This window comes from Tachypleus tridentatus, chromosome 13 (assembly GCF_004210375.1).
Source record: "Tachypleus tridentatus isolate NWPU-2018 chromosome 13, ASM421037v1, whole genome shotgun sequence".
Taxonomy (NCBI): Eukaryota; Metazoa; Arthropoda; class Merostomata; order Xiphosura; family Limulidae; genus Tachypleus; species Tachypleus tridentatus.
In genome coordinates, this window is record NC_134837.1 from 30723541 (window position 1) to 30748821 (window position 25281).

The following is a 25281-nucleotide window of genomic DNA, read 5'->3' on the forward strand; positions in this document are numbered from 1 at the left end:
TTGCTGCATGAATGGTAGTGAATATAATAATGCAAGGGTTAAGGTTGACATATATTTGAGAAAAAAGAATTTTTGTTATTGTACCAAAAATGTATTTCGTGTTTATATTAGAGAGGTATCTGATTGAAGTGAATTTAAAAGAAAGCTTGATAGATATATAAATGATAAGGACTGACTTTAAATGTCTTTTTTTAATGAGTATATCTCAAACCATTGATATATATACATATATTTAAATTAAATCCTGATTGGTTTTCAAAGATACTTTAATGTAATTTTTGTGTTATTTAATTTTACTCTTATAAAACTTTGGGAAGTTGACAAAAAAAAAACGATAAAAATTATGTTTGACCATTCATTAAGATTATATCTTTAGCTTCAATCAAATTATTCCACCTAGCTTGTCCCCTACTGGGACAGTGGTAAGTCTATGGATTTATAATTCTAAAATCAAGGGTTTGATTCCCCTTGGTGGACACAGCAGGTAGCCTGTTGTGGCTTTGCCATAAGAAAAACACACATGCTCCACCAAGCTTTAGTTTTTTTATTAGATCAGTTTTTGAATTAACTTGTTGTGAGATTTGTTGAGATTTTATCAAACCCTACATTATTGTTAATATCAGTTGTTATTATTGTCTTTTTGTTTGTTTGTATCAGTGAGAGTGAATGTGTGACTGAAACTTTTACACAACAGTTTCAGTGTTATAGTTAACATATCAAAATCAGTTGTCAAAAGAGAAAGCTGCACTTGTTTATTTTTGGTGGAATATTTAGAGTTGCTTTTATTATTTCTGTTTTTGTTTAATATGTATCTAAATAAGTTTGTATATTTTGTGTAAATTTTACCTATATTCACATCTGAATTTTTTCACTTTATGCTGATATGAATATGCTTGTATATGGCATGAAACTTCTTAATTCAGCATTAACAGTTATGTTTCTTATTACAATTTGTATCACCATTTTATGAGTGTGTTATTAACTGATGTAAAGCAGTATAAACTTATGATGTCAGTTCTTATGTTGTACATTACAAGATATTTTTTATTTGTATTGTAATTTAACCAAAGATGCTATTAATAATGCTTCATAACTTTTTATCATAAGAAACACTGAAATATTTAAATGTAAGAGATTATATGATTCACTTGTTGTTTGTATTTAATTATCTGATCTTTTTATTTCTAAGGATAAACATATATGTTAGTTTCATGGCGAGGCTTATTAATATGTTGTAACAGATCCGTCAGTACGAGTGGTGCCATCCTGGCAATAAACGGCTGAAGTTTAATGTACTTCTCACAACATATGAAATTCTCCTGAAAGACAAAGTAAGTAGAACTCTTTATTTTAAATTTTACATTTATTCTTTATACAATCATAATAAAATACATGCAAATTTATACTAAAATATTCACTGACCCTGCAGCTTGTAAACATTTTCCGTAACCTTTGTTACAGGTTGAATTTCATATTATTGTTTTATTTGTAAAATCTAAGAACTGATGGGGTTATACATCAACATCCTCATCCATGGGAAATTAGATTCTTTATATCAAATAAAACTATAGCTAGACAGCTTCAAAAAAAACCTAAAAACATGACTTTAGAGTTGAATTATCAGCAAATCTTTCATCACTTTTATGTGGTTATCATTGCATTTTTTCAAGGCAAACAAAAAGTTGTGTTAAACCCAAGATAATTAAAAACTGATGTTTCTAAAGGCCTGTAAACTAAAATTATAAAACAATAATTATATGATTTGTTTATATGAAATTTGAGATGCTTGTCTACTAAAATATGTTGAAGTCTTAGAGGCAAGGGTTATGTGTTAAAAACAAACATATAGAAAACTTCTAAATGTATACTTCCAAGTCTAAAAATTTATGTCATGTATTTATCCATACTGAAGATTAAGTTTTTTATGTATGAACTATTAGTATTTGAAAGTTATGTATTTTGTACAGAATAAAACTATTTTATTTGAAACAGTTTATATTTGTATATAATTACAGTGTTTCTAATATTTCAGAGTTTTCTGGGTGGTGTTAGTTGGGCTGTTCTTGGTGTTGATGAAGCCCACAGACTGAAAAATGATGACTCTCTTCTCTACAAGTCTTTATTTGAATTTGATACAAATCACAGGGTTCTGATTACAGGAACTCCACTTCAGAATTCTCTGAAGGAACTATGGGCACTGCTCCACTTTATAATGCGTGAGAAGTAAGTGATATGTACTATTTGTACAAATCTAGAAACCAAAGACTTTTTAGATGAAATACAATGTGAAATAATAATAAGTAATATGTTTAAATCTCATTCCATGATTAATTATGGTTTAGATGTTCACTTATATCTAAATGGTAAGATTGAGAGTTTATGACTTAAATTTGTAAAGGGGTTGTCATTATGAGGAAAAATTAAGATCCTTGAAATTGCTTTCTCTTAAGAAAAGGAAAGTTAGGGGGATCTGGTTGAAGTGATAAATATTGTAAAAGGAATTGATACATTGATGCATCAACATGTTTCATAAATAACAGCGAGAATTATAGAACTATGGGACACAAATATCGATTAGGCAAGCCAGAAGATGTCTTCAGCTAAGGCAATATTTTTCAAATAGGGTGTTTGGCCTATAGAATTGGTTGCCTTCAGGTGTTGTGGAAGTGGTAAATTTAAGTGAGTTTAGAAGGAAGCCTGGTAGATATATACGAATGATAAGGGCTGGTTTTATATATATATATATTTAATAGTTTTAGTTTGGCTTAGAGGATAGGACAGCTGAGATGTTCCAACAGGTCCATTGTAGTCCCTGAACATTATGTTATGATAAATGGACACAGTGTTGATTTTTCATTGTGGAGTTATGTGCTTAAACAACCTACAGAGAAATAATGTATTAGGTTATTTCTAATTAAAAGAAAGTGGTATTTGATAAATATTTGTGGTATTTTATGCTGTCCAACCTTTTGTAACTCATATAATTTGAACACTGAAAATTGCACAAACTTAAACTTTAATGAATTTATCCATTAAGATGCATTTAACAATTTATTTTGTTTAGGTTTCCATCATGGGAAAGCTTTGAGCAAGAACACAAAGATTCAGCTGATAAAGGTTATTCAAAATTGCATAGGCAGCTGGAACCATTTATTTTAAGAAGAGTGAAGAAAGATGTTGAAAAATCATTACCTGCTAAGGTTTGTTTATTATTAATCATTTGATCTTAATAACAAATAATATTTTTTTATGGTAGATGTTACAATATTTTTTGGATAGGTGAAGTATTAAAACATTTGGAATGTTTTAAATAGGTTATGATTATCTTAATTACTCAGTTTTTTTTAAACTAGTATGGCTATATTTGTGTATTGGTGTGACTAAAATATAAATGCCAACTGTTTTATGTTTTGTTTTCTTTTGAAACATTCATCTTTTGTCTGTCACCAAAGCCAAGTTTGGCCTCTGATCTCAACCATATTTATGTTTTCACATAAAACGTTTTAGTTTATTAAACTTACCTGAATTCACACATTACCACAAAAAAATGCCAATAGATTAGTATAAATCTTTCAAATGATATTTTTTTTATATTACTTATAGATTTTGAATGGTTACTAAAATTTATTAATGTAAATATATTTTGAGTATTCTATTGCTCAAATTCTGCCATAGTTGAGCCTGTATTTATCTGACATTACGTTCATTTCTTTATACCTGATGCATTCTAAGGTATTTTTTTCTACTCAGTTCTCCCTTTGCAGTTCTGAAAAGTAGTTTTTGAATGCTTTGATGTTTTGGGCTGCTGAACCAAATATGGCAGTTTAATTAAATTATTAATTTTGTTTTTTCAAACATGAAACTTGTATATATAATATCTGAATTATAATTTTCTCACTCTCCACATTCAGCTATTTTCTACAATCAATGTACATATGGGAAGCCTTTATATATATTTGTTTGTTTGTTCCCTGCTGGGACAAACAAGTCTATGAATGCTAAAATTAGGGGTTTGATTCCCATTGGTAGACACAACAGATAGCCTGATGTGGCTTTGCTATAAGATAAAGAGACACATGTGCATTTGTTTTTGCTCTTGGTTCTTTAGCCTCAGTAGTTTTACACTCAGCCAGATATTTTTTTAAGATATATTTTTATTTTTTCTGTGCATAATTATACGAGGAAGTGGGCAGAATTTTATTATTTCTTGCCTTTGTCAACTGTTTTCTGTGTTCACAAGTGCCAATGGCACAATTAGTCAATATATTTCTTGTTAGGGTTGATCATTTTGCCATAGCCACATCCAAAAACACTAATTAATCCTATAGGCTAGATTTTTATTTGCTTTTTGTATAATTTAAGTTTTTCAATTAGTTCTGTTTTCCTAATATATTTTCAGGTGGAACAAATTCTTCGCGTGGAAATGTCAAGTATCCAGAAACAGTATTACAGGTAAGATAGTAAAGAACTGAAAACACTTCAAGCTAAATATCTTAGTACACTGAAATGTTGCATACCACAAGTAAACAGGACCATATAATGCCTGAATAAACAAATGATTTGAATAAATGAATATGAAACATATACAGTTTACTTCATTTAAGCATTGAATTTGTGGTAGGAGAGAATACAAGCATTTCTCAACTTTTTAGCATACAGATAACAAATAATAAGTGATAGAAAGCGTGGTTGCTTCCTATATTTTTCCTTTATAATTACAAGCAAGTAAAAGTCGTGCAAGTATTTTTTATAAAAGTTATTTAATTCTGTGATATAACTTTTCAATGTTAGCCATTTTGAATGAGTAATGAATTAAAAATTTTTGTTTTTTTTTAAGTATCAGCTATATTGATTGCCAAATATAAGTTAATAGAAAGATAATTCAGCTTAAGTGCATTCTGATTTGTGAATTAGTGTTAAAAAAATGAAAGCTAACAATAATGAATTGTTATTTATGAGGGTTTCACAAGTTCATGTATTTTCCTCAGATTTGGGATTTGTTGTTTTTCTGCAGTTGCTTTAATAATTGCTGGAATTTTGTTTTACTATAACATTTTAACACAACTGCAGCACTTAATGTTGTTCTGTTAAATATCGACTTCCATTTTATTTGTCTTGAGAGTGTGTAGGATTTGTTTTTATTACAAAATCTGTCAACCCTGCCATTGATTTATGACTAAATTTAGTCTTTCATGATTATTTTCTTTGTTCATTCCCTTGAGGTTCACTGTTTCATGTTGGAACAAGCACAAGAAATTGTTTTGCTAAATCTTTTCTTAAACACTTCATTTGTTTTTGCTTTTAATGAGGCTCTGCAGACTGGCCAAAATGTTTATTTAGTAGTCCAAACAACTATACCCAAAACAGAGCCCTTATGCAGTGTTTAAACTATTACTACAATATTTTCTGAGAAATTACTATTGCTTTTTCAGGTGGATTCTGACAAAAAATTACAGAGCACTTAGTAAGGGTCTAAAAGGAAGTGTTGCTGGTTTTGTAAACATCATAATGGAGTTGAAAAAGTGCTGTAACCATGCGTCACTAATTAGGCCTCCTGAGAACATGGGAAATGCAGATATCTTACAAGTGAGTTTTGTGTTGTACCAATATTTTTTAAATAACAACTTACATTATAAATAAAGTGCAACTATGTGTAATGTCAGAGTAATAACATTTAATTTCTATCCTGTAAAGGAGATTTAAAGATTTTAAATAGTTTTTGTTATATAAGTGCTGTAGTGTTTTGTTATTTGTATTCACAGATGGAAATTTACGTGTGTTTTGATTTTGTTTGTTTTTGTGAAGAAAGAAAATTTTCATTACATTGAGACTACTTTTCATTATTTGTTATATGGATGTTAATTTTTCATCAATAGTCCATAAAGCTACTTGTTACAGTCATTATATAAGAAGTTTTCTAGTTCTTGTCAAATATTGAAACTTTTCTGCTAAGAAAGAAAGCAGAGATAGTTACAAGATGTTCTATCTTATCTTTCCTTTACTTTCAATGTCAGACAGAAAACATGCTGTGATCACTAATCTTCAATAAAACTTGTATTTCTAATGGTTCTAGAAAGTAATTTGCAAGGCTTCTGCATCTTTTATGAAAGTTTTTTGTTTTTTTAATGGCTGTACAAAGTATTATTATATTTTTAAGGAAAAAAAGTTACTTGTGCAGGTAATAGTACTGGGTTCAAAATTGTACTTCTGTGTTTCATTAAGTGATTCCCATTTTTTTCATGTCTAGAACTTAATCCGTGGGAGTGGAAAACTGATCCTGCTAGACAAGCTATTATGTCGTCTAAAAGAGACAGGTCACCGTGTCTTGATCTTCTCACAAATGGTTCAGATGTTGGACATTATCAGTGATTATTTACAGCTTAAACATTTTACTTTCCAGGTTAGTTACTTTTTTTCTAGTAACTTTTTCCCCCATTTTCATTTCATGTGTAAGTACTTCTTGTGTCACAGGTTAACATATTTTATGTCAATATAATTTTTTAAAATATCTTAGGCATAATAGGAGATCTAATAACAATAATTAGAATTCATTGTTTTATCATGTAGGTACACTCACCATTAGTGATATTTTTTCCATATTGTCTAAATCACAAAATAATTCTTTTAATTGATAAACCTTTTAAAAGAAGTTTTTGGTTTTGGTTTTTTGACTGTGAATAGCCCAGTATGGTAGGTAAATGGGGGACTATCAACAGCAAAGGTTTTAGCTTATTTTGTTACTTAAGTTTTTTAAATGTGAAACTTGTTAGATTGTAAAATGAAATAGGTTATTCTATAAAAGTTTTTTTAGTTGCCTAATTGGTTAGATGACAAGGGTCAATATTCAACGGTCCACAGAGATCTAAAATTGTAACTGTTTTTGTTGTATACTATCTGCATAATACATCTGCTCTAATTAAATGGGATGAACCTGCAAGCATAATTGTTTGATAATTCATAAGGTTCCAAAAACTTCATCTTAAATGAAAATGACAAAAATATGTATTTAAGTTTAAATCAAGGTAGAATAGTTTTTATCCCAAATTTGAGGATAATAGCATTTTTTTTACTTTAAAAATGCTGCTATTAATCTGTTACTGAAAGGCTAATAGTATTTTTTTATACTTGCATAAGAATAGAAGTATATCTGTAAAGGAAAAAAAAATACATTTACTAGTCTTAAGCAAAGTCTTAGAGCATAGAACTGTACATTTTTATAGTACATGTTACAAGATACTGCAGCATCCAACATTGTGGTTAATTAAGGATATATGGCTTGAAAAGTGTTGAACTAGAGACCAAACCTATGACAAAGGAAAAAAAAAAACTGTGAAAAAAAAAGATAAATCCTGAGTTTGAAAAATTAGCTGCATATTGTTTTGTTTTATTATAACTTTAAAAAGTGGTGAGTGTACTCCTTTAGTAATTAATACAATCAAACATTGTCTTAAAACTTTCCAGATATTTCCTTAATAAATATTAGTCATTTTCTTAAAATTTTTTTTTCATTAAGAATGTAAGTTTTCTGCTGTTAAACTTTGTCAGTAAAATTAAATGACATGTACAACCATGTAGAATAGTTTGGCTTTTTTATATTTTATTATGGCACTATTTGACTGTAATAACTACAATGTTGCAATGATTCATTATACTAATTGTGTGTCAGTGAGTAAGTAACATCAAGTTATGAATGTTAACTTGATAAAATTTTGTAACAAGTTAATGCTATGCCAGTGTTTCTGTAATTAGTAATTAGATTTAGTGGTTTTGATACAATCAGTTCATTTATTTCATATTTTTTGCAGTTAAATATATATGAAAAGGGAAATACATTTTCTTCTTACCTTAATATCTGTAGAGGCTAGATGGATCTATTCGAGGAGAACAAAGAAGACAAGCACTAGATCACTTCAATGCTGAAGATTCACAGGTAACTTTGCATTTCATTTTATGTTACAAAAACTTTGAATTTTTTCTTATTTTCGTTTTTTCATTTCTATTGACAAAAATGTGAACATTAAAAACACTCAACACAAAAATGGTTATTATTACAGGGTCTATATTTGTTAAAATACTAGAGATAATTCCTAGTAAAATTAATAAATCATTTACTTGTTCAACATTCCACCAGGATTTTTGTTTCATCCTGTCAACAAGAGCTGGGGGTCTTGGCATCAATTTGGCAACAGCTGATACTGTTGTTATATTTGACAGTGATTGGAACCCACAGAATGATCTTCAAGCCCAAGCCAGAGCCCACAGAATTGGACAGAAGAAACAGGTGATAAGAGACATTTAAAAATATATAATACATACTAAGTTATTCTTTTGCATAATGCTTTACATATCTGTTGTTTTATGGTATGTCATTAACGTAAATATTGTGTGTGTATGTGCATTGTTGATGCTAAATTCTTTGTACTTTAGTTGATTATAACGAATTTATTTTTTCACACAGTTGGAACAAAGAAGTAATTTAGCTTTGATATAAAACTTAACCGTATCTGATATGTTTACTTAGAATGTTGTAAGGATTATCCAAATGGTAATTATTCCCCTCGGTGGGCTCAGCAGATATCCTGATGTGACTTTGCTGTAAGAAAATGCACGCTCAAATGGTAATTATTGTAAAGGGATATGGGTTGGCTATGTGGTGAGACTGTGGAATTCAGAGTTGACAGGGCAGATTCAAATCTGTGTATTGCCACTAAATATTCCATACACCTTATGTTATGAGCACTTACGAAAATGACAGTAAATCCTTTAACATTGGATAGGGGTGCCTCTGATTGTCTTCCACCTTGTTAGTAGTTCAAAATTAGGGGTGATAGCAGATAAACTAAGTAGATTTTCTAAAAATAAAATTACAATTATTGTAAAAATAGTTTTTGGAGTTCCATGGTTTTTCTCAATACTTAGAATTTAAGCATAGGATTGATTTATTTAGGATAAATCTATATTAAAGGGTAGAAATATATTTTTTATTTCCATGTAGGTGAATATTTACAGGCTTGTGACGAAGGGAAGTGTTGAGGAAGATATTATTGAGAGAGCCAAAAGAAAGATGGTACTGGACCATTTAGTGATACAGAGAATGGATACAACTGGCAGAACGGTCTTGTCTCGAAGTACAAAACCTACCAAGTGAGCATTTTGACGTTAGTTAAAATTGATTCTGAACATTTTTGGAAGGGATGTTGTCTCATGAAGCATAGCCTGTATTAATTTTAATTTTTTATGATTATTTATGCCTACTCATTCTATGTACTTGTGATATTTCAAAATAATGTTTCATGGTTCAATAAAATCTCTATTATTTGATTTTAAAAAATGCTTTTTACATAGAGCTATCTACTTTGTCATAAACTGTAAATAATTATTTCAGTGAACAAAAAATCAGATGTGTGGGAAAGTATATGTTTGAACCACAGTGTTGTTTTTGTTTGTATTCTGTGTTATGTTTGGTTATAATTTTTATTTTGTCTGAGTAGAGTCTCGTTTTAGTAGTGATGAAAATACTTAACATAATAAGCTAACCAACAAATGCAATACTGAATGAAATAGTGATGCCATCCTTTTCAGTATTTTTGTAACTCTTTATTGATTTAAATACTGATGATCTTTCATGACAAGAATTGAATAATTTATTAAATGCCAATTTATAAAGCATTCCTTAATATCGGTGATAATACTTTTATGCTTCAAGCCACATTTCTACTTTTATATTTTTATAATGAATTTGCAAAGCTTGAACTTGCAAAAAATATTTTAAAACTAAATTACATATTCTCTTTTTGCTTTGTGTCCAAAGACGTGAATCAGCCTACTTTATTCCATTTTGTTTTTGTCAGTCTGTCTTTTTAATCTTTAGTTCATACCTATGCTCTTGATCTCTCCCTCTGTAATTCTTTATCAGGTTTCTTTGATTTTTACCTTTTCCTTTTATCATTATCTGACATCTGCTTCAGTGATGGTTTTGTTTTTTCCTTGTTCTTTCCAGTTGTATGACCATATAATTTCCACCTATGTTGTTTTGTACTAATATCCATTTTAGTTTATCCAGTTCTTTTCAATAACAAAAATATTGCAGACTCTGTTCGGCATACCACAGATTTCCCAAAAGCTTGAAGTTTGAAAATCGGGCAGCCTTATCATTTTCTTCTTTAAACTCCAAACATTCTGATTAATACAAGTGAGCAGATTTAACACTGCTGTTTAATGTTATAATTTTTGTTTTAGTTGATTTCTGTATTTTTTGTTGTGATTAATAGCAGGCTGTTGCATATGAAATGTTGGATTTTCATGTGCAAATTTGAAACTTGATTTTTAGTGACTGAAAGAGAAGCATTATAATAAATTTTTCAGAGTAATATAGTACATTTGTGGTTTATTTCCAGGTCACTTTATTTTTCTTATGTCGGAAACTAAATCATATTTATACTGATTTTTATCACCATTGATAAAATTCGTATTCATGTAATTTCCTTGTACAAGTTTAAGCTTGGTCACCGTGTGGTGAGGGCAGCTTATAATATCAATCATGCATTTGGTGATGGAACAGCTAATGAGCAAATAGCACAATATTCACAGTATTGGTTTAGGAGATTTTGCTCTGGTGACACAAGCTTCGGTAATGAGCCTTTGAGTTGCCCTTAGACATCCATTAGTGAGGAAAAATTGAAGACCTTGCTTCAATCAGATACCCACCAAACAATGAGAGAACTTGCAGGCAAATTTAATGTTCATTATTCAATACTTTCCTGACATTTTGAAGCAATTAATGAGGTGAAAAGGCTCACAATGGTGCCTCACAAGTTGACTGAAAGCCATCAAACAAGACATGGTGAAATTTGTTCCTCACAGCAAAAATGACCAGATTCTTACTAAATTGTCATTTGTAATGAAAAATAGATTATTTTTGATAATCGACAACAACTCATACTGTGGCTTGACAATGAAGAAGCACCAAAATATGTACCAAAACAAACCGTTTATTTTTAAGAAGCTTATGGTCAGTATTTATGGTCTTTAGCAGATGTGATTCATTATTCCTTTTTACACTCAGGATAAACAATCACAGCAGAGAAATATTGTTGTGTACTTGGAATTACACATTAAAAGTTGTCATAAAATCATCCAGCAGTAGTCAGTCACAATAGTCCCATATTACTTCAAGACAATGCTCAGCCTTATGACTCATATTACTGTCCAGAAACTAAATAAACTTCAGCATGAAACTTTATCTCATGAACCATCCTTTCTGGATCCTCCCCTACAAGTTTTCACTTTTTTAAACATTTTGATATTTTTTTCAAGGTCAATTGAAAGTGCCTTCAAAGATTTCATTGCGTAAAAAGACGTCCAGTACTTTCAAGATGACATTTATGAACTTACAACTCATTGGCAGAAATGTATTGAGTTTAAAGGAGCTTATTTCAATGAATTAAGTTAAACAACAAAAATGTACTTGTTTCACATTTTCTTTTAAAAATGTGATATTTCATACAATAGTGTGAAAAGGATATTCACTTTAGGAAAAAGAGTCATTATGATAGTATGGACCCTTTAAGTGTTATTTCTGTAGATTTATGCAAAGCTGCAAAAGACAAATATCATGTGTTTAGAAATAATTGATTACCTTTATCATTATGAGTCTTTTGTTGTTGTTGTTGCAAATGATGTTTTCCCAAAGTGTGTAATGCATGCTTTCAGAGATATGTATTAAAGCCATTCTTTAATAAACCAAAATGGCAAATGAACAAAACATTACTTATTTTTTATTATTTCCTTTTAAATTACTGAATAGTAATTAATTTATGAAAATGAGTTCTTTTTACATACCAAATGTTCTTTTTGCATTCTAGCCCCATAGTCATTGTGTGTTATTCCCTTTTGAATTCTTTTAGTAATATCCTTTGCTTTTCCATTATTTTTGCTAAGTTTACTGTGATAAAAACTGCTGTTACATCACCTTATTGTTCAAAGAAATGTTTGAAATGTCAGCAGTTGTATTTTCTTTTTGCTGGCTTTTCTGTCACCTCTTACTGCATGTTTACTAATGGACCACTTATTGGTAATTCTGATAAGTTTCAACAAATTGGGCCCTTAATTCATACTATTTAGTTGTATGAAACTAAATTGATGTATATATTGCAGCTGTATACAAATAGTAACATTAACGTATTTAATGAAAAATTAGTATCCTCAAAATTTAATTTTTTCTTTAATTTTATCTGTTTAGTAACACAACCCCTTTTAACAAAGAGGAGTTGTCGGCTATTCTCAAGTTTGGTGCTGAAGACTTGTTTAAAGAGAATGAAGAAGGAAATGAAGAACCTCAGGTGAACAGTGTTCTTCTTTCTGTTGTCTTCTCTATTCTAACATGTAGATTCTATTCATATCCTGTAGATGTGCTTTTCTTATCCAGTTATTACAAATATCTCTATTGATTAATTTTTTTGTAAAATAAATGTGTTTTAGTTGAAACCAGTATTTTATTTTACATGTGGATGTGTTTCTCCTAATTTTGTGGAGAAGATAATATGCTCCAGTAATTTATATTATTCCATGATATCTGTTTCTTTTCTTCTTCATGCTGGATATTTTGTTTTTAGGTTGATATAGATGAAATCTTGAAAAGAGCTGAAACACGAGAAGACCAGTCTGCTTGTGCTGGAGATGAGCTCTTGTCCGCATTCAAAGTAAGTTAATTCTTTGTTTTCAGTGAATACAAAGTTGTTTAAACTTTTAGAAGCTGGAAAATAACAAAAATAATATATCTTTTAAGCAACAGTTAAAAATGCTATGTTTTCAGTATGACAAATGATTTAGTTTGGATTCAAGTTATTGTACTTAACATCTTTGACTGTGATTTCATTACCATTTTTGCTGAGGAAAAGGCTGGTATTATACGCTGTGTTTGGCAATACAACCTACTTTGGCAGCCAATATTTATGTTGATAAAGTTGTTTTTATGTTATTTTCTTATAAAGTAAATATTTGAATTTCCAAAATAAATGAACTGGAGATAATTCAGTGGAATTTAATGAAATTACATGCTATTCACATGCGAATTGATATGATTACACAAGCTTGTCTTGAAATGTCTACATGTTTGACAATAATCCCTATATGCTTTTCTCCGTCATACAGATTTTTCACAAAAAGTTGTGTGATTTTATGTAAGTGAATCATTTTCATTGAAATTGAGTTACATTTTGTTGTGTTTAAAATGTTGACAGCCACTGGCTATAGATTTCTCTAGACCAGAATTCACAAGAAACACACTACTATTATATAAATAGTTAACAAGCCACATGAATTTTCATTTCTGGAATTGATGAGAGAGCTGAGGGTCCAGACTTTGGGCTAAGAACATACTTTCTCCAAGGATGTAATTTTACTGATACAGAAATTGTGAGACGAAGTTTATATCATACGTTTTGCAAGTAGGTTCACTTGTTTATTACAATAATATTGCTAGGAGCTGCAGCTTATGAAGCAAGTGAGTGGCAGTTGTTTGTTGAATCTTCCAAAAGGTGTTCTTCATAATGGTGACACATATGCATATATTTCTATTGTTTATTGGACTCACTTGAAGGAAATGTATGAACATCTTGAACTTCTTCATAACATTAAATACAAAGACATGTTTGGGTACTTTGTGGAGAATTTAAAGGTTCAATATTTTGGTTCTACAAAGATTCTGTTTGTTTTTGTGTGAATGGGACAGCAGAGCATGAAATCAGCACTGGATACAGAAGCACTGGCCATGCACAGTGAGCCTGATATGAGGATCAAAAAAACATTGATAGCAAAAGTTTGATTGACACAAAGAAAGTCTGCATAAAATTGGGGATAATGAAGTTGTTTGTAAAGGTCTTAGGCAAAGATGACAACTATTTCAAGTATCTGTGTGGGCAGTTCCTAGGTTTTTTCAGAAGCTAAAATGATATTTGTTGGGCCTTGGAAGGAAAATCAACTTTGTATGAATAGTTTGAAAGAAAAAATGTAGGAGTTTGAAAAACGAAGCATGGACTACCTTTAAAGATGTTATTGACAATTTTTTAAGAAACAACAAGGACTTAAATTACGAAAATATTGCCAATAATGTGCTCAATAAAGTTGAAGAACTAGGTTGTAATATGAACATGAAATTTCATTTCCTATGCTTACATATTGACTGTTTCCCTGAAAATCTCAGTGGAGTTGTCAGCAAAGGACAGGGGGAAAGGTGCCATCAGTACATCAGAGTAATGGAGGGATGTAACAGGAAAGGTGGACCATCAGCAGGATGCCTGATTACTGCTGATCATTGAAATGAGATGCTCCAGACACAATACATAAAATAAATACCACAATGCATAGTTTTGAGACTAAAATATGTAGATTTCACAAAACAAATCAGGGTGTATGAGAATTTATATTTGTTTGACATCAATGTTTTTTCAGCCTGTTTGTAATTTTGTTGAAGAACATAATAATAAAAATGTTCATTGTAATAACTTGATCTGAGTATGAGTTTTTTCTCCCCAATTTGTAAAAAATCCTCAGGTGATAAAAAAAAAGAATATTTTCAGAATCTTCATAACTGAATTATGGAAAATCTAAAACAAAAACAACTTTTATAAAATTTAACTTCATAGTCCTGTGTTATTAGTCCTTATGGAGAAGTTCACAGCCTAATACAAGCATGCATTAGGTTATCATACTAAAAGGCATGAATTACTGCTGTCTCTGTTTCTAAGTAAAAAAGAATTAATACTAAGTTACTTGTTGCACTTTATGTAATCTACACAACCATCTTTTAATAACAGGACCTCATTTTAAAATTCTTTATATTTCGTGGTTTAGGTTTTCAACTCTCAATCTGTGGTGGGTTGAAGGTTCAAATCCCTGTTCCACTAATCATGCTTACTCTTTCAACTTTGGAGGCATTATAATGTGATAGTTAATCCAAATGTTCATTCATAGAAGAGTTGATGGTTGGCGGTGATAACTAGCTGCTATTCCTTTGGTATATCACTGCTAAATTAGGAACAGGTAGTGCAAATAGCCTTTGAGGAGCTTTGCACAAAATTCAAAGCAAAGTGAACCAATCTTTATGTCAAACAAATTGGTTTCTTTGATGACCAGGCTTTTTTTTTGCCTATACTCTGTCTGTAATTGACCCATCAAGCTTAAAAACTGGTTTTTTAGTTGTGTATAATTTAAAAGTAATAATTTTTTGTCAACCAAGCTTAACTTGATCATGTTTTGTACCAGTTTTTATTTAAAACAAAATAGAACTGCATGACTTTTTTATTACTCCAGCTTTCATTAAATGTTTATCAAAATATATTTCTTGAGCAAACTTTTCAGTTAAATATTCTGTTTCTATATGTGATTCTTTTTTTTCATACCACGTTTAAACAACTTTATATAAAAAGTAGGTTGCTGAGACCCATTTAATAACCACAGATTATGTACTTTTGGTGTATATTTTATAAACAACAAGACTTTTATACTTTGTATCATAAAAGTTGTTAGTTGTAAAAGTTCAAAGATTATGGGTGTAATTGGGTATATGAAAAATATCTTGGCTTGATTGTAATATTTTTCTTTATTTTGTCAGGTAGCTAGTTTTAACTTTACGGAAGTAGAAGAAGAAATGACAGTGGATGAACCAGTTGATGAAGAAAGAAATGTAGAAAAACACTGGGATGATATCATTCCAGAAGAAGAGAGAAAAAAAGTTGAGGAGGAAGAAAGAAAAAAAGAAGAAATGGAACTGTTGTTACCTCCTCGCAGTAGAAAACCTGTTCGCCAGGTTTGTTTAGCCTGATTTTGTTTTTGCACAGTTTACGTTTTTTTTTATTTATAATTTTATTCTTTTTAAGTAAAGGAAAAAAAAATATTGTTAAAATTGTGTAAACACTTATTTATAAGATATGTATGTAATGCAATATTTAAAATATATACAATCAATGAGAAGTGATCATTTGGTCTCGGAAAACATTCAGGTAAAATTTAAATTGTACAAAACTAAAGCTTAATTTTCATTTTTCTGGACCTTAGTTAAAAAAATAAGATTATTTTTTCATTATGTTTACTCTTAAGCAACATTTACTGGTGCTAACCTTTTAAAACTGGGATTTAATTTCTCATTTACAGTGGATCTGGCAAGGCCAGGTGATAAGGGTGCTCAACTCGTAATCTGAGGGTTGTAGGTTTGAACTTCGTCACACCAAATAATCTTGCCCTTTCAAGCATGGGATTATTATAATGTTACAGTCAATCCCATTATTCATGGAAGTAAAAAAAAAGGGGGGTTGTAGTTTGAGTAAATAATGCCTACAGTATCTCTAGCCTTGTTTGCTTATTTTTTTAATATCAGTATTTGTGACCCGGCATGGTCAGGTGGTTAAGGCACTCGATTCATGATCCGAGAGTTGTGGGTTCAAATTCCCGTCACACCAAACATGCTTGCCCTTTCAGCCATGGGGGGCATTACAATGTGACAATTAATTCCACTATTCATTGGTAAAAGAGTAGCCCAAGAGTTGGTGGTGAGTGGCAATGACTAGGTGACTTTCCTCTAGTCCAGCACTGCTAAATTAGGGGTGGCTAGTACAAATGGCTCTTGTGTAGCTTTGTGAGAAATTAACAAAAACAAATACAGTGTAATTATTTCCAATTTTCCTTTTCATGAGTTCCTTTGGTACAAGCATATCTTCATATTTTGGTAAATAAATATTCATCATTTGGTACCTTTTGTTTTAAAATGCTTATAAGATTGTAACATAAGTGCTGTAGAATGTCATATTGGAAAGTAATTTATTACTCCTACCATGTTACCTTTTTCCAAAGTATTTTTACTGCTTTATGTTTTCAGCCAGGACATTCAGATAGTGATGAAGATGCAAAGAAAAAGGGTAATTGTGATGCTGGTGATGAAAGTGGTTCAGAGAAAGAACAGTCTGATGATGATAGACCAAGAAAACGTGGTCGACCTCGTACTGTGAATCGAGATGCCATTAAAGGATTTAATGATTCTGAAATTAGAAGGTACATAAAACCAAACATTGTGTTACAAAAGCAACACTTATTACAGTATGCTTTATTAGATTTGAGATTATTTATAAACACATTGATGGTTTTTTCAACACATTTGATACTATAATAGAATCCTCCAAATTGAATTTATTTTTTTCTTCCTGATGAATCAGTATTTGCTTAAAAGTCAAAGCTTTTAAAGAAAAATGAGTGATCTGGTTTTTAGCTGTTATGGTAGTAACTAGAAATGGAAAATAGAAAACATGATGTGATTTTAAGTTGTTCATTGTATAAATGGGACACCCTGCTGGCTGGTTACATGACACCATCAATCAATCACATGATTGAAAGTAATGAATATGATGTTCTCAGACTTTGCTACTATATACCTGAATATTAGACATTCAAGCCTAGACTAAGTTGGCATGTTATGTCCCTGTTTGGCCATCTGATTTTTATTGTCACTGTTACTAGTAATAATTGCAGATATGTTATAGTCATTTTTTGTAGTTATTTAGTTTTGAATCATTGTAATAAATTAGTTTCGATTAATGTAATTGGTTAAAAGACAGAGCTTGTTAGTTTTTCTGTTTAAAAACACAAAAATCTCCCTGAAGAATCATCATTTGATTAATTTTCAGGTTTGTTAGAAGTTTCAAGAAATTTGCATCTCCTATGAATAGGTGAGTTGTTATTTTTAACTTTCCTGACTGGATAGGTTTTTGAAGATTTGTATTAATTTATGAAGAGTTTTAAGTATAAAGAGGACTAATAAATACAAGATAGAGTAAATAATTCATATATAATCAAAATACTAGGCTGTTACAAGATGTGAGGACATAAAAAGTTAGTTGAGAATTTCCTTTCTAGTGTGAACTTGAAATGTTAAAGGAACTAAAAATGCTACTTATGGCACTTGAATCTAGTATCAACTGGGTGAAATGTGATATCAGCTTGTAGGCTTAACATGATAAGATAATACTTTTCTAAGATAGTTTATAAAAACATTAGTCACAAGAATTGAACAAGTGTTGCAAGATGAAGCTTTCCAGTATATAAGAATAGTAAGATGGGAAACTTCTATTCTATTATTGTCTGTCAGAAAAAAATGCTAAATTCACATGGCAGTTCCATTATTTTTGAGTAATTCTGTTTAGAAAACATTAAATGAAACTATTTTGCAAAGTAGTATAAGAAACAATATCTGTATGTAGTTGATAAAATATAAAATAACTTTAAGTAAGTTATTAAAAAAAACGTCATGGCTTAAACTTCTTGCCATGGATATCATTTACTGTACATGACACAAAGTTGTAGTGTCTTTACACTCAGTGTTTTATTAAATTGCTTTTTGTTTATGTTATACCAATTAGTATAGCATAAAATCTTAGTTAATAATTCATATTTTAATAGTATACAAGTTCTTAATATACAAGGCAGTATTTAATAAAATCCTGAAATCTCCTAGTGTGACACATTTTCTCTTGATGTCATTTCTGTTTTATTATCTATCATCCCTTGAAAAAGTGCAAAAATTAAACATAAATTATTTACTTTAAAATTGTTATTGTTCAGACAAAACATAATTTTTATGGTCTTCAATTTTCTTTAATTACAGAGCTTTCAAATAGAAAATCAAGCCCCTCATGCCACATCCCCTTCTCACAGCCTCTCTCTCAGAATTTGTTAATAGTTCTCTCATACATTACTTATAATCTATCAGAAGTTATTGTTTTCATCTATTAAATTACTCAGAATACAAGTTTTGTTCCTGAGAGAAAGTTAACAACCAGTTTGGATGAGCTTGTAATGACTCTTATTGCATATTTGGAAAGCCAAAAAATATTTGGGAGTTAGGGGAAATTGTATATTTTTGCATGTCATTAGTCCATGTTATTTAGTGTATTATTTAACTGAACAAAAACTTAGTGCATTACTAACATTAGTATAAAAAAGTAGGGTTAACTGTTATCTATAATCAACAAAAAAAAGAAATTGGACAAATGCTTTATTTTGTCTTTTTCTTGTGTATTTTTTTAAAGATTAGATTAGGTAAAAGAAATAATAATAACAATAAAAATGGAGCAATTGACTGGGCAACTCTTAGTAGCTCATGAGTAATGTAATTTGATAATGTAACATGAGCTTGCATGTTCCTTGTGTGATTTACAATTTATAATAGCATAGAGTAGTTAGATGTGGTTCAAAAGGAAATAAAAGAGTAACATTTAATTGTAAGTGGATGTATACTGTAATGAACTTAAAGCTACTTAGAATAAATGCATGTAGTTTCATATTAAAATTTGAAGCTGTTCTAGAAAGGAAACAAATGGGAAATTTAGATTTATTTTGAATTTTGTGTGGTGTTTATGAAGCTGGTCTAATTGACCATACAGAGATAGGGTAGAGAAAATAACAAATAAAATATAAAAGTTTTCTGAGAAAAACAAAGCTTGAAATGTAATTCATAATTACACAAAGGAAATTTGAAACGAGGAAAAGTATTTTTATTTTTACACAAAAATTACTTTGCCACATGGTCTATTCAAAACAAGTGATCAATATATTCATTAACAAATCTCTTATTTTGGTCAATAACTCAAGCATTTGTGAAAGATGAACCTTTTTTAGAGCAAACATTCCCACTTTCCCCCTAAAGAAGTAAGATTCACCTTTTGAAAGTACTTTTGTTATAGGGTTTTTATCATTTTGTATCAAGACTTATTCACCATATGTGTTTTTCTGACATCTTGAACTCATTCATTTTCATTTGCTTTGTCTACTAGTGTGTCAGTGGTAAGCTTCTAGAAAAAGCCAGGGTTCAATTCCTTGTGGTGGACAGAAAGTAGCTAGCCTGCTTTGTAGATTTGCACTAACAAACTAACAACCACAAACCTTAACTTAGTTTTTGGTACTGAATCTGTTCATATCTTTGAGTAAATTGGTAGTTTGATAAATAAGTGAATAAAACATTTATTTTACTGTTAAGACTGGCTATCCAAGGTAATCATACCACATTAACTTAACCGTGATTGGATTACTTATTTGTTTTATTTTTTAAATTAAAATTAATACTTCCATGAATGAAAGTAGCATAAGTTCTCTGGAGTTTGTGTTTTTTTTATAGATTAAATTTCTTTTACCTTCAGAGTTTATTATTAATTAGCAACGTTTATATGAATACTTAGTATTTTGAAAAGAGTTGTGAGTACAGATTTTGGGCATAATGGTTGGGAATGATAATAATTTTTGTTAAAATAATATAAAAAGGATAATAAGATAATGTTTATTTGTTTTGTTTGTTTTCAGGCTTGAATCCATTGCAATGGATGCAGACCTAACAGAAAAAGCAATGAGTGATCTGAAGAGGTTAGCAGACTTACTGTACAATGGTTTTCAGACAGCTATGTCTGAACATACATTGAAGCAAGATAATCAAAATGAAGATAGTAACCGTAAGTAAAAATATTGTTTTGCTGTAATTAGAAGTTGAAATAGGTAGTGTAATTTAGGTATTGCATCATAATGTAAAAGTAAGTTATAAAATGAATTCATTTCATTTTTACATTGTTTTATTAGAAAAATTTACTTATTTTATTCATATTGTAATAATGTATTTAGTTTTGTATCCAACTGTGGCAAAATACTATATCAAGGCTGGCTAGAGAATAAAGTATAGACTATCAGAAAAAAATACTTCTTCAAGTAACATGAAATCCTATTAGATACAATGAATTTTTTTTGTAATATTATTTTAAAATATATGTTTTTTTTTGTTAGCTTACTGAAACTTACAAGATGATTGATTATTGTGTAAGAAAATAACTCCAAAATGTAATTAGACTTTGACAAAACACTGTGATGTGCCTGCAATAATGAATAGTTGACTACTAGTTCTTAGCTAAAATTTACATGTATATTTTTTATTTAAACAATTGCTTCTTTGTTTTTCAGCTGAAATGTTTTTTTGTTTAATTTCTTCCTGTTAATTTTATGTTTAGTATTTACAGCATTAGATAAAGGTCATCCTATCTCTGATGATTAAAGAACTGCATTATTCATTAGTGGGACATCAGTTGTAATAATTACCAGACTATCTAGTCATTGACTACTTGAAATAGTGCATTATATGTCAAGATATTGATTTTTCAAAGTGAAACATTACATCTATTATTACAGTCATTTTGGGGAAAAGCTTTTCTGTCACTGTTACTAATATTGGTGATTTTAGGGAAGTTATTAGAGCAATAAGGGCTTTTGATTTTACCTATTTTTAATTTGGAAAAAATCAATAACATTGCTGCCATCTTTGATTGTAAAGTAATCTATGTTATAGGTCAACTCTTGTCTAACTCAATAAGTATTATATGAGCTGTGTTATACAACCTGAACATCTCGTACTTTATTATTTCTTTACACATCAGTTTCAGTGGGTACAGCTACTGGCAAACGTCGTGACAGAGGACCGTCTTTTAAACTGTCTGGAGTTACAGTAAATGCCAAGACAGTTCTTAATGCAATGAAAGATCTAGAACCCCTTGAAACATGTCTTCCTACAGATCCTAAACAACGTTTGAGGTAAACCATTGTCAAGTATAAACAGCAAATTGGTAGTTAGTTTCTTTCTGTGTTTTTGTTAAATGTGAGGAGTAAACTTGTTGTTTTGTCACTCTATCTATAAATTTTAAGGTTACCTTCATGACAGTGGTAAAAGAGATAGAAAACCATAAAAACAATTTTTATTTTAAATTTTGGCTGAAATCAGTTTTATCTTGAAAAGAAATAAATATATAGAGATGGTAAGAATCATGATAGTGTAAAGTAATGACAGTCTTTAGATAATGTCTGTTTCCTTTTAAATTAATAATCTTTTTGGTTTCAGGTGGGAAATGGATACGACATGTAAAGACACACATTGGGATGTTCCGTGGGGTAAAGAAGACGACTCTCGATTATTGGTTGGTATTTATGAATATGGAATGGGAAACTGGGAATCTATAAAGATGGATCCAAATTTAGGTCTAGGAGAAAAGGTAAGGATATAAATTGATAATTTTTTTAATCAACCTTTTTAAGATATTCAATAAAATGTTTTGTTTTTTTCAACTCTTACTCCTGGTGGCTTAGCAGTAAACTACACTAAAGAGTTTAGAGTTTACTACACTAAATTTAATTTTAAGGTTTTTAAGAATAAGCACTTATTTTTACTACTAAAAAGTGTTCTAAAAGCTTATTTTCTAGCTCTCCTTTGCTTGCATGTTTGTGCAATAACTGAAACAGGACAATTTTCCTTTTACACAAGTTGTTGACTTGAAAATTACTATTTTCTTTTCAGTGTATGAATAAGGTTAGTCAGGTATTATAAGAAATGTATTCTCTTCAAGTTCAGTTATTGTTATACTCTTATTCTTTTCTTGATTTTACAGATTTTACCAGATGGAGATCAGAAACCACAAGCTAAACAACTCCAAACGAGAGCAGATTATTTATTAAAAGTCATGCATCGAACCTTAGAAAGGCAGAAAGCTGGAAAGGTATATTTGTTTACTTTCTGAGCATTTTAATATTCTTTATAAAGTCTTGCATTTCGTTTTGTTAAGTGCATTTACCCATGTGTTATGACCATGGACTGTAAAATGTCATCTATAGGGTATTGCTTTTAACAAAAACTCTGTAATTATAAACTAAAATTTCATTAAAAGGACAAGAAAATTAGATATATTAGTAAATGTAAGAATACATTGTTTGATTTCATCTTTCTTTCAAACAAGAAAAATCTGAGTATATAAGATTGCTTGGATTATTAGTAGCGACCAAACAAATGAAAAAAATTCTGTCAACTTACTGTGATATTATTTTTGAAATCTTTGTATTATTTTTATAATAGAAAGCTTTGAATGCTTAAGAGGTGACAAAACTAACAGTATTACATTTTTATAAGTGTTTGTCTTAATCTGTTTGTTTCACAAGTTTTCACATCTTATCATGTTTAATGTAGGATTTGCATGTGGTGTGCATGCAACAGTAGTTTTTTTACTAAACTGGAAATTTATAAAAACTATTTAAATGTAACTGTGTGTGGTTGACTTTTTTAGTTGTTTGTATTCAGGCAAGTTATAAGATTGAGTAGTTCATTGATAATTAATTGTTAATGATTACTTATAAAGTAATGTAGGTAAGATTGTTCTGAAACATATATATGAGATTAAACAAATCACATTATGCTCTGTGTTCTCATTTCTTAGTTGTTTTTTTTCTAGCACATAATCTAAAATTCTAAATAGTTAATATGTTTCATATTTCTGAACAAACTTTTAGTGAGAGAGTTCCACTATTTTCTGTGTTTGATTGAAATAGAAACAAAGTTGAAGAAAACTGATAGGACTTGATTTTGCTTAATCTCAAAATTACACTTTTAGGTGTTTTTTTTTTTAATGTAAGACAGTATATTTTTAAAAGGTGAACATCATGTTATTGTGTATAATAGTTTTTGAATATCCTACTGTTGTAACTGGTCATGAGTACAAGCTTTCATTGAAATGAAAGAGTGAATCATAAAGGAAAGCTTGTCTAGATCCAAACCAAGTGTTTCTCATGAAACTCTTAAGTAACATATTCAGTTAAGAATTTTAGTGTGATTATTTCACATATTTATTCTTTTATATCAGGAGAAGTCAAAGAAAACTAAGGGTCCAAGAAAATCTCGTTTGGATAAAACAGCCATTAGTAAACAATTTGTAGAAATTGAAGACAGCAGTGACAGTGATTTATCTGTAAGTATGGTTTCAATCTTTTTTCAAAACTAGTTAATTCATAACTAACATATGTGTATCTAAAGAAGTTATCTGTTGGTACATTTTCAGTTTTGTGTTGATATAAATCCAGTTTTAGTGTCATATAGATAGCCATGAATTATCATCATAATATGATTCTTGGAAATTATATTTTTAACATTTATTTCATTGATAATGGACTCGTATATCCATATTTTTAAAGTATATGTGAATAAAATGGTGGACTGAAAATATATATATACAATACTGTGCTTAAGTGTTAGGTGTGATGGACTTAATATCATATATTTATTTTAATGTCAGTGTTTGTGTTAGTTAAGCTTATATTTAAAAATATGCATAACTTACTGTTAAATTGGTATTGCAAAATTCTTGCCTATTCACTCAAGTTGTAGAAGATTCTTGAGTATAAGAACTAACAATGTAATATGTGTAATGTAAATACTAGTGATTGCCGGTATTGATGTGCAAGCTGAAATTTCTAGAAACTTGCCTTATGCCTATAAAATTAATCAGTGCAATACACCAAAAGATAGCATATTTTATTGGTTTGATACAGTCGGTACACTGTAAACCTCAGAAGCTGTAACTGTGAGTAATGCTCATTAATCAGGAACCTCGAACACTGACCAGGAATGTTTATAGCTTTTGAACATTACAAAACATTTAACACTCCTACGAAAAGTGGGGCCTAATAGGCCCCAGAGCAACTTGAAAGGTTATTAATATTAGGCTAATAATTTTGTATTTAAATGAAATTGCCATTTAAATCCATTAATGAATGGATTAATGAGATTCCCACTGTCCCTATCTACTATCTAGCGAAACCACAGCCAGGGGAACAGGCTTGGAGAAATCACGACTAGAAACGTCTTTTCGTAGGAGTGTTAACTTCAGCAGATTAGCATCAGATGTTAGTATTATTATGAAGACATATATAAATTCAGCTGTGAAAAACTCGCATATATTCAGCAAAGAGCCAGCTAGCTTCCTGTTAAGTGATATTTGTTGATATCAAATCAGTATTAATTCATTCATCGTGAGCACTTGATAGCATATTCCAGAGTAGAAAGAAGACTATGTATATATATCATTATTTGTATCAACTATTTGTTATAACTGTTATAAATTACATTGTTACTTGTATATTAAAATATATTTGTATGAAAAGAGAAAACTGTGTATCAATCTGGTTGGCAAATATCATAAATTTGATGTTTCGACATTTATTTAACTTATAAATTTAGATCATCATTTAACTCGGTTTTAAGCAATTTAAATTGTAATATATAACCTAATAAGTTAGAGGATCCTACAAGATAATTCGTATTGCATAACATAGGATCAAAATCAAAAATTAGATTTCAGGCTACTTTAAACGAACAATGGAAGGTAAATTGCAGGTGACACATCAAAATTGTATTAATATTCATGTTTAGGACAACAGAAACTT

At 29.8% G+C, this 25281-nt stretch overlaps 1 protein-coding gene across 1 annotated transcript in view; it reads left to right on the forward strand.

Annotated features, from left to right (window-relative positions):
* The window catches only part of Chd1 (chromodomain-helicase-DNA-binding protein 1), an 82501-nt gene that overhangs the window by 36257 nt on the left and 20963 nt on the right, over positions 1–25281 (forward strand). The window contains 19 exon segments of the mRNA XM_076474311.1: positions 1242–1331; positions 2033–2223; positions 3065–3200; positions 4400–4452; positions 5433–5586; positions 6248–6400; positions 7859–7930; positions 8132–8281; positions 8996–9144; positions 12242–12341; positions 12615–12701; positions 15614–15808; positions 16874–17046; positions 17676–17717; positions 20344–20489; positions 21459–21612; positions 21917–22067; positions 22461–22568; positions 23703–23807. Coding sequence (XP_076330426.1) covers positions 1242–1331; positions 2033–2223; positions 3065–3200; positions 4400–4452; positions 5433–5586; positions 6248–6400; positions 7859–7930; positions 8132–8281; positions 8996–9144; positions 12242–12341; positions 12615–12701; positions 15614–15808; positions 16874–17046; positions 17676–17717; positions 20344–20489; positions 21459–21612; positions 21917–22067; positions 22461–22568; positions 23703–23807 — 2409 coding nt within the window.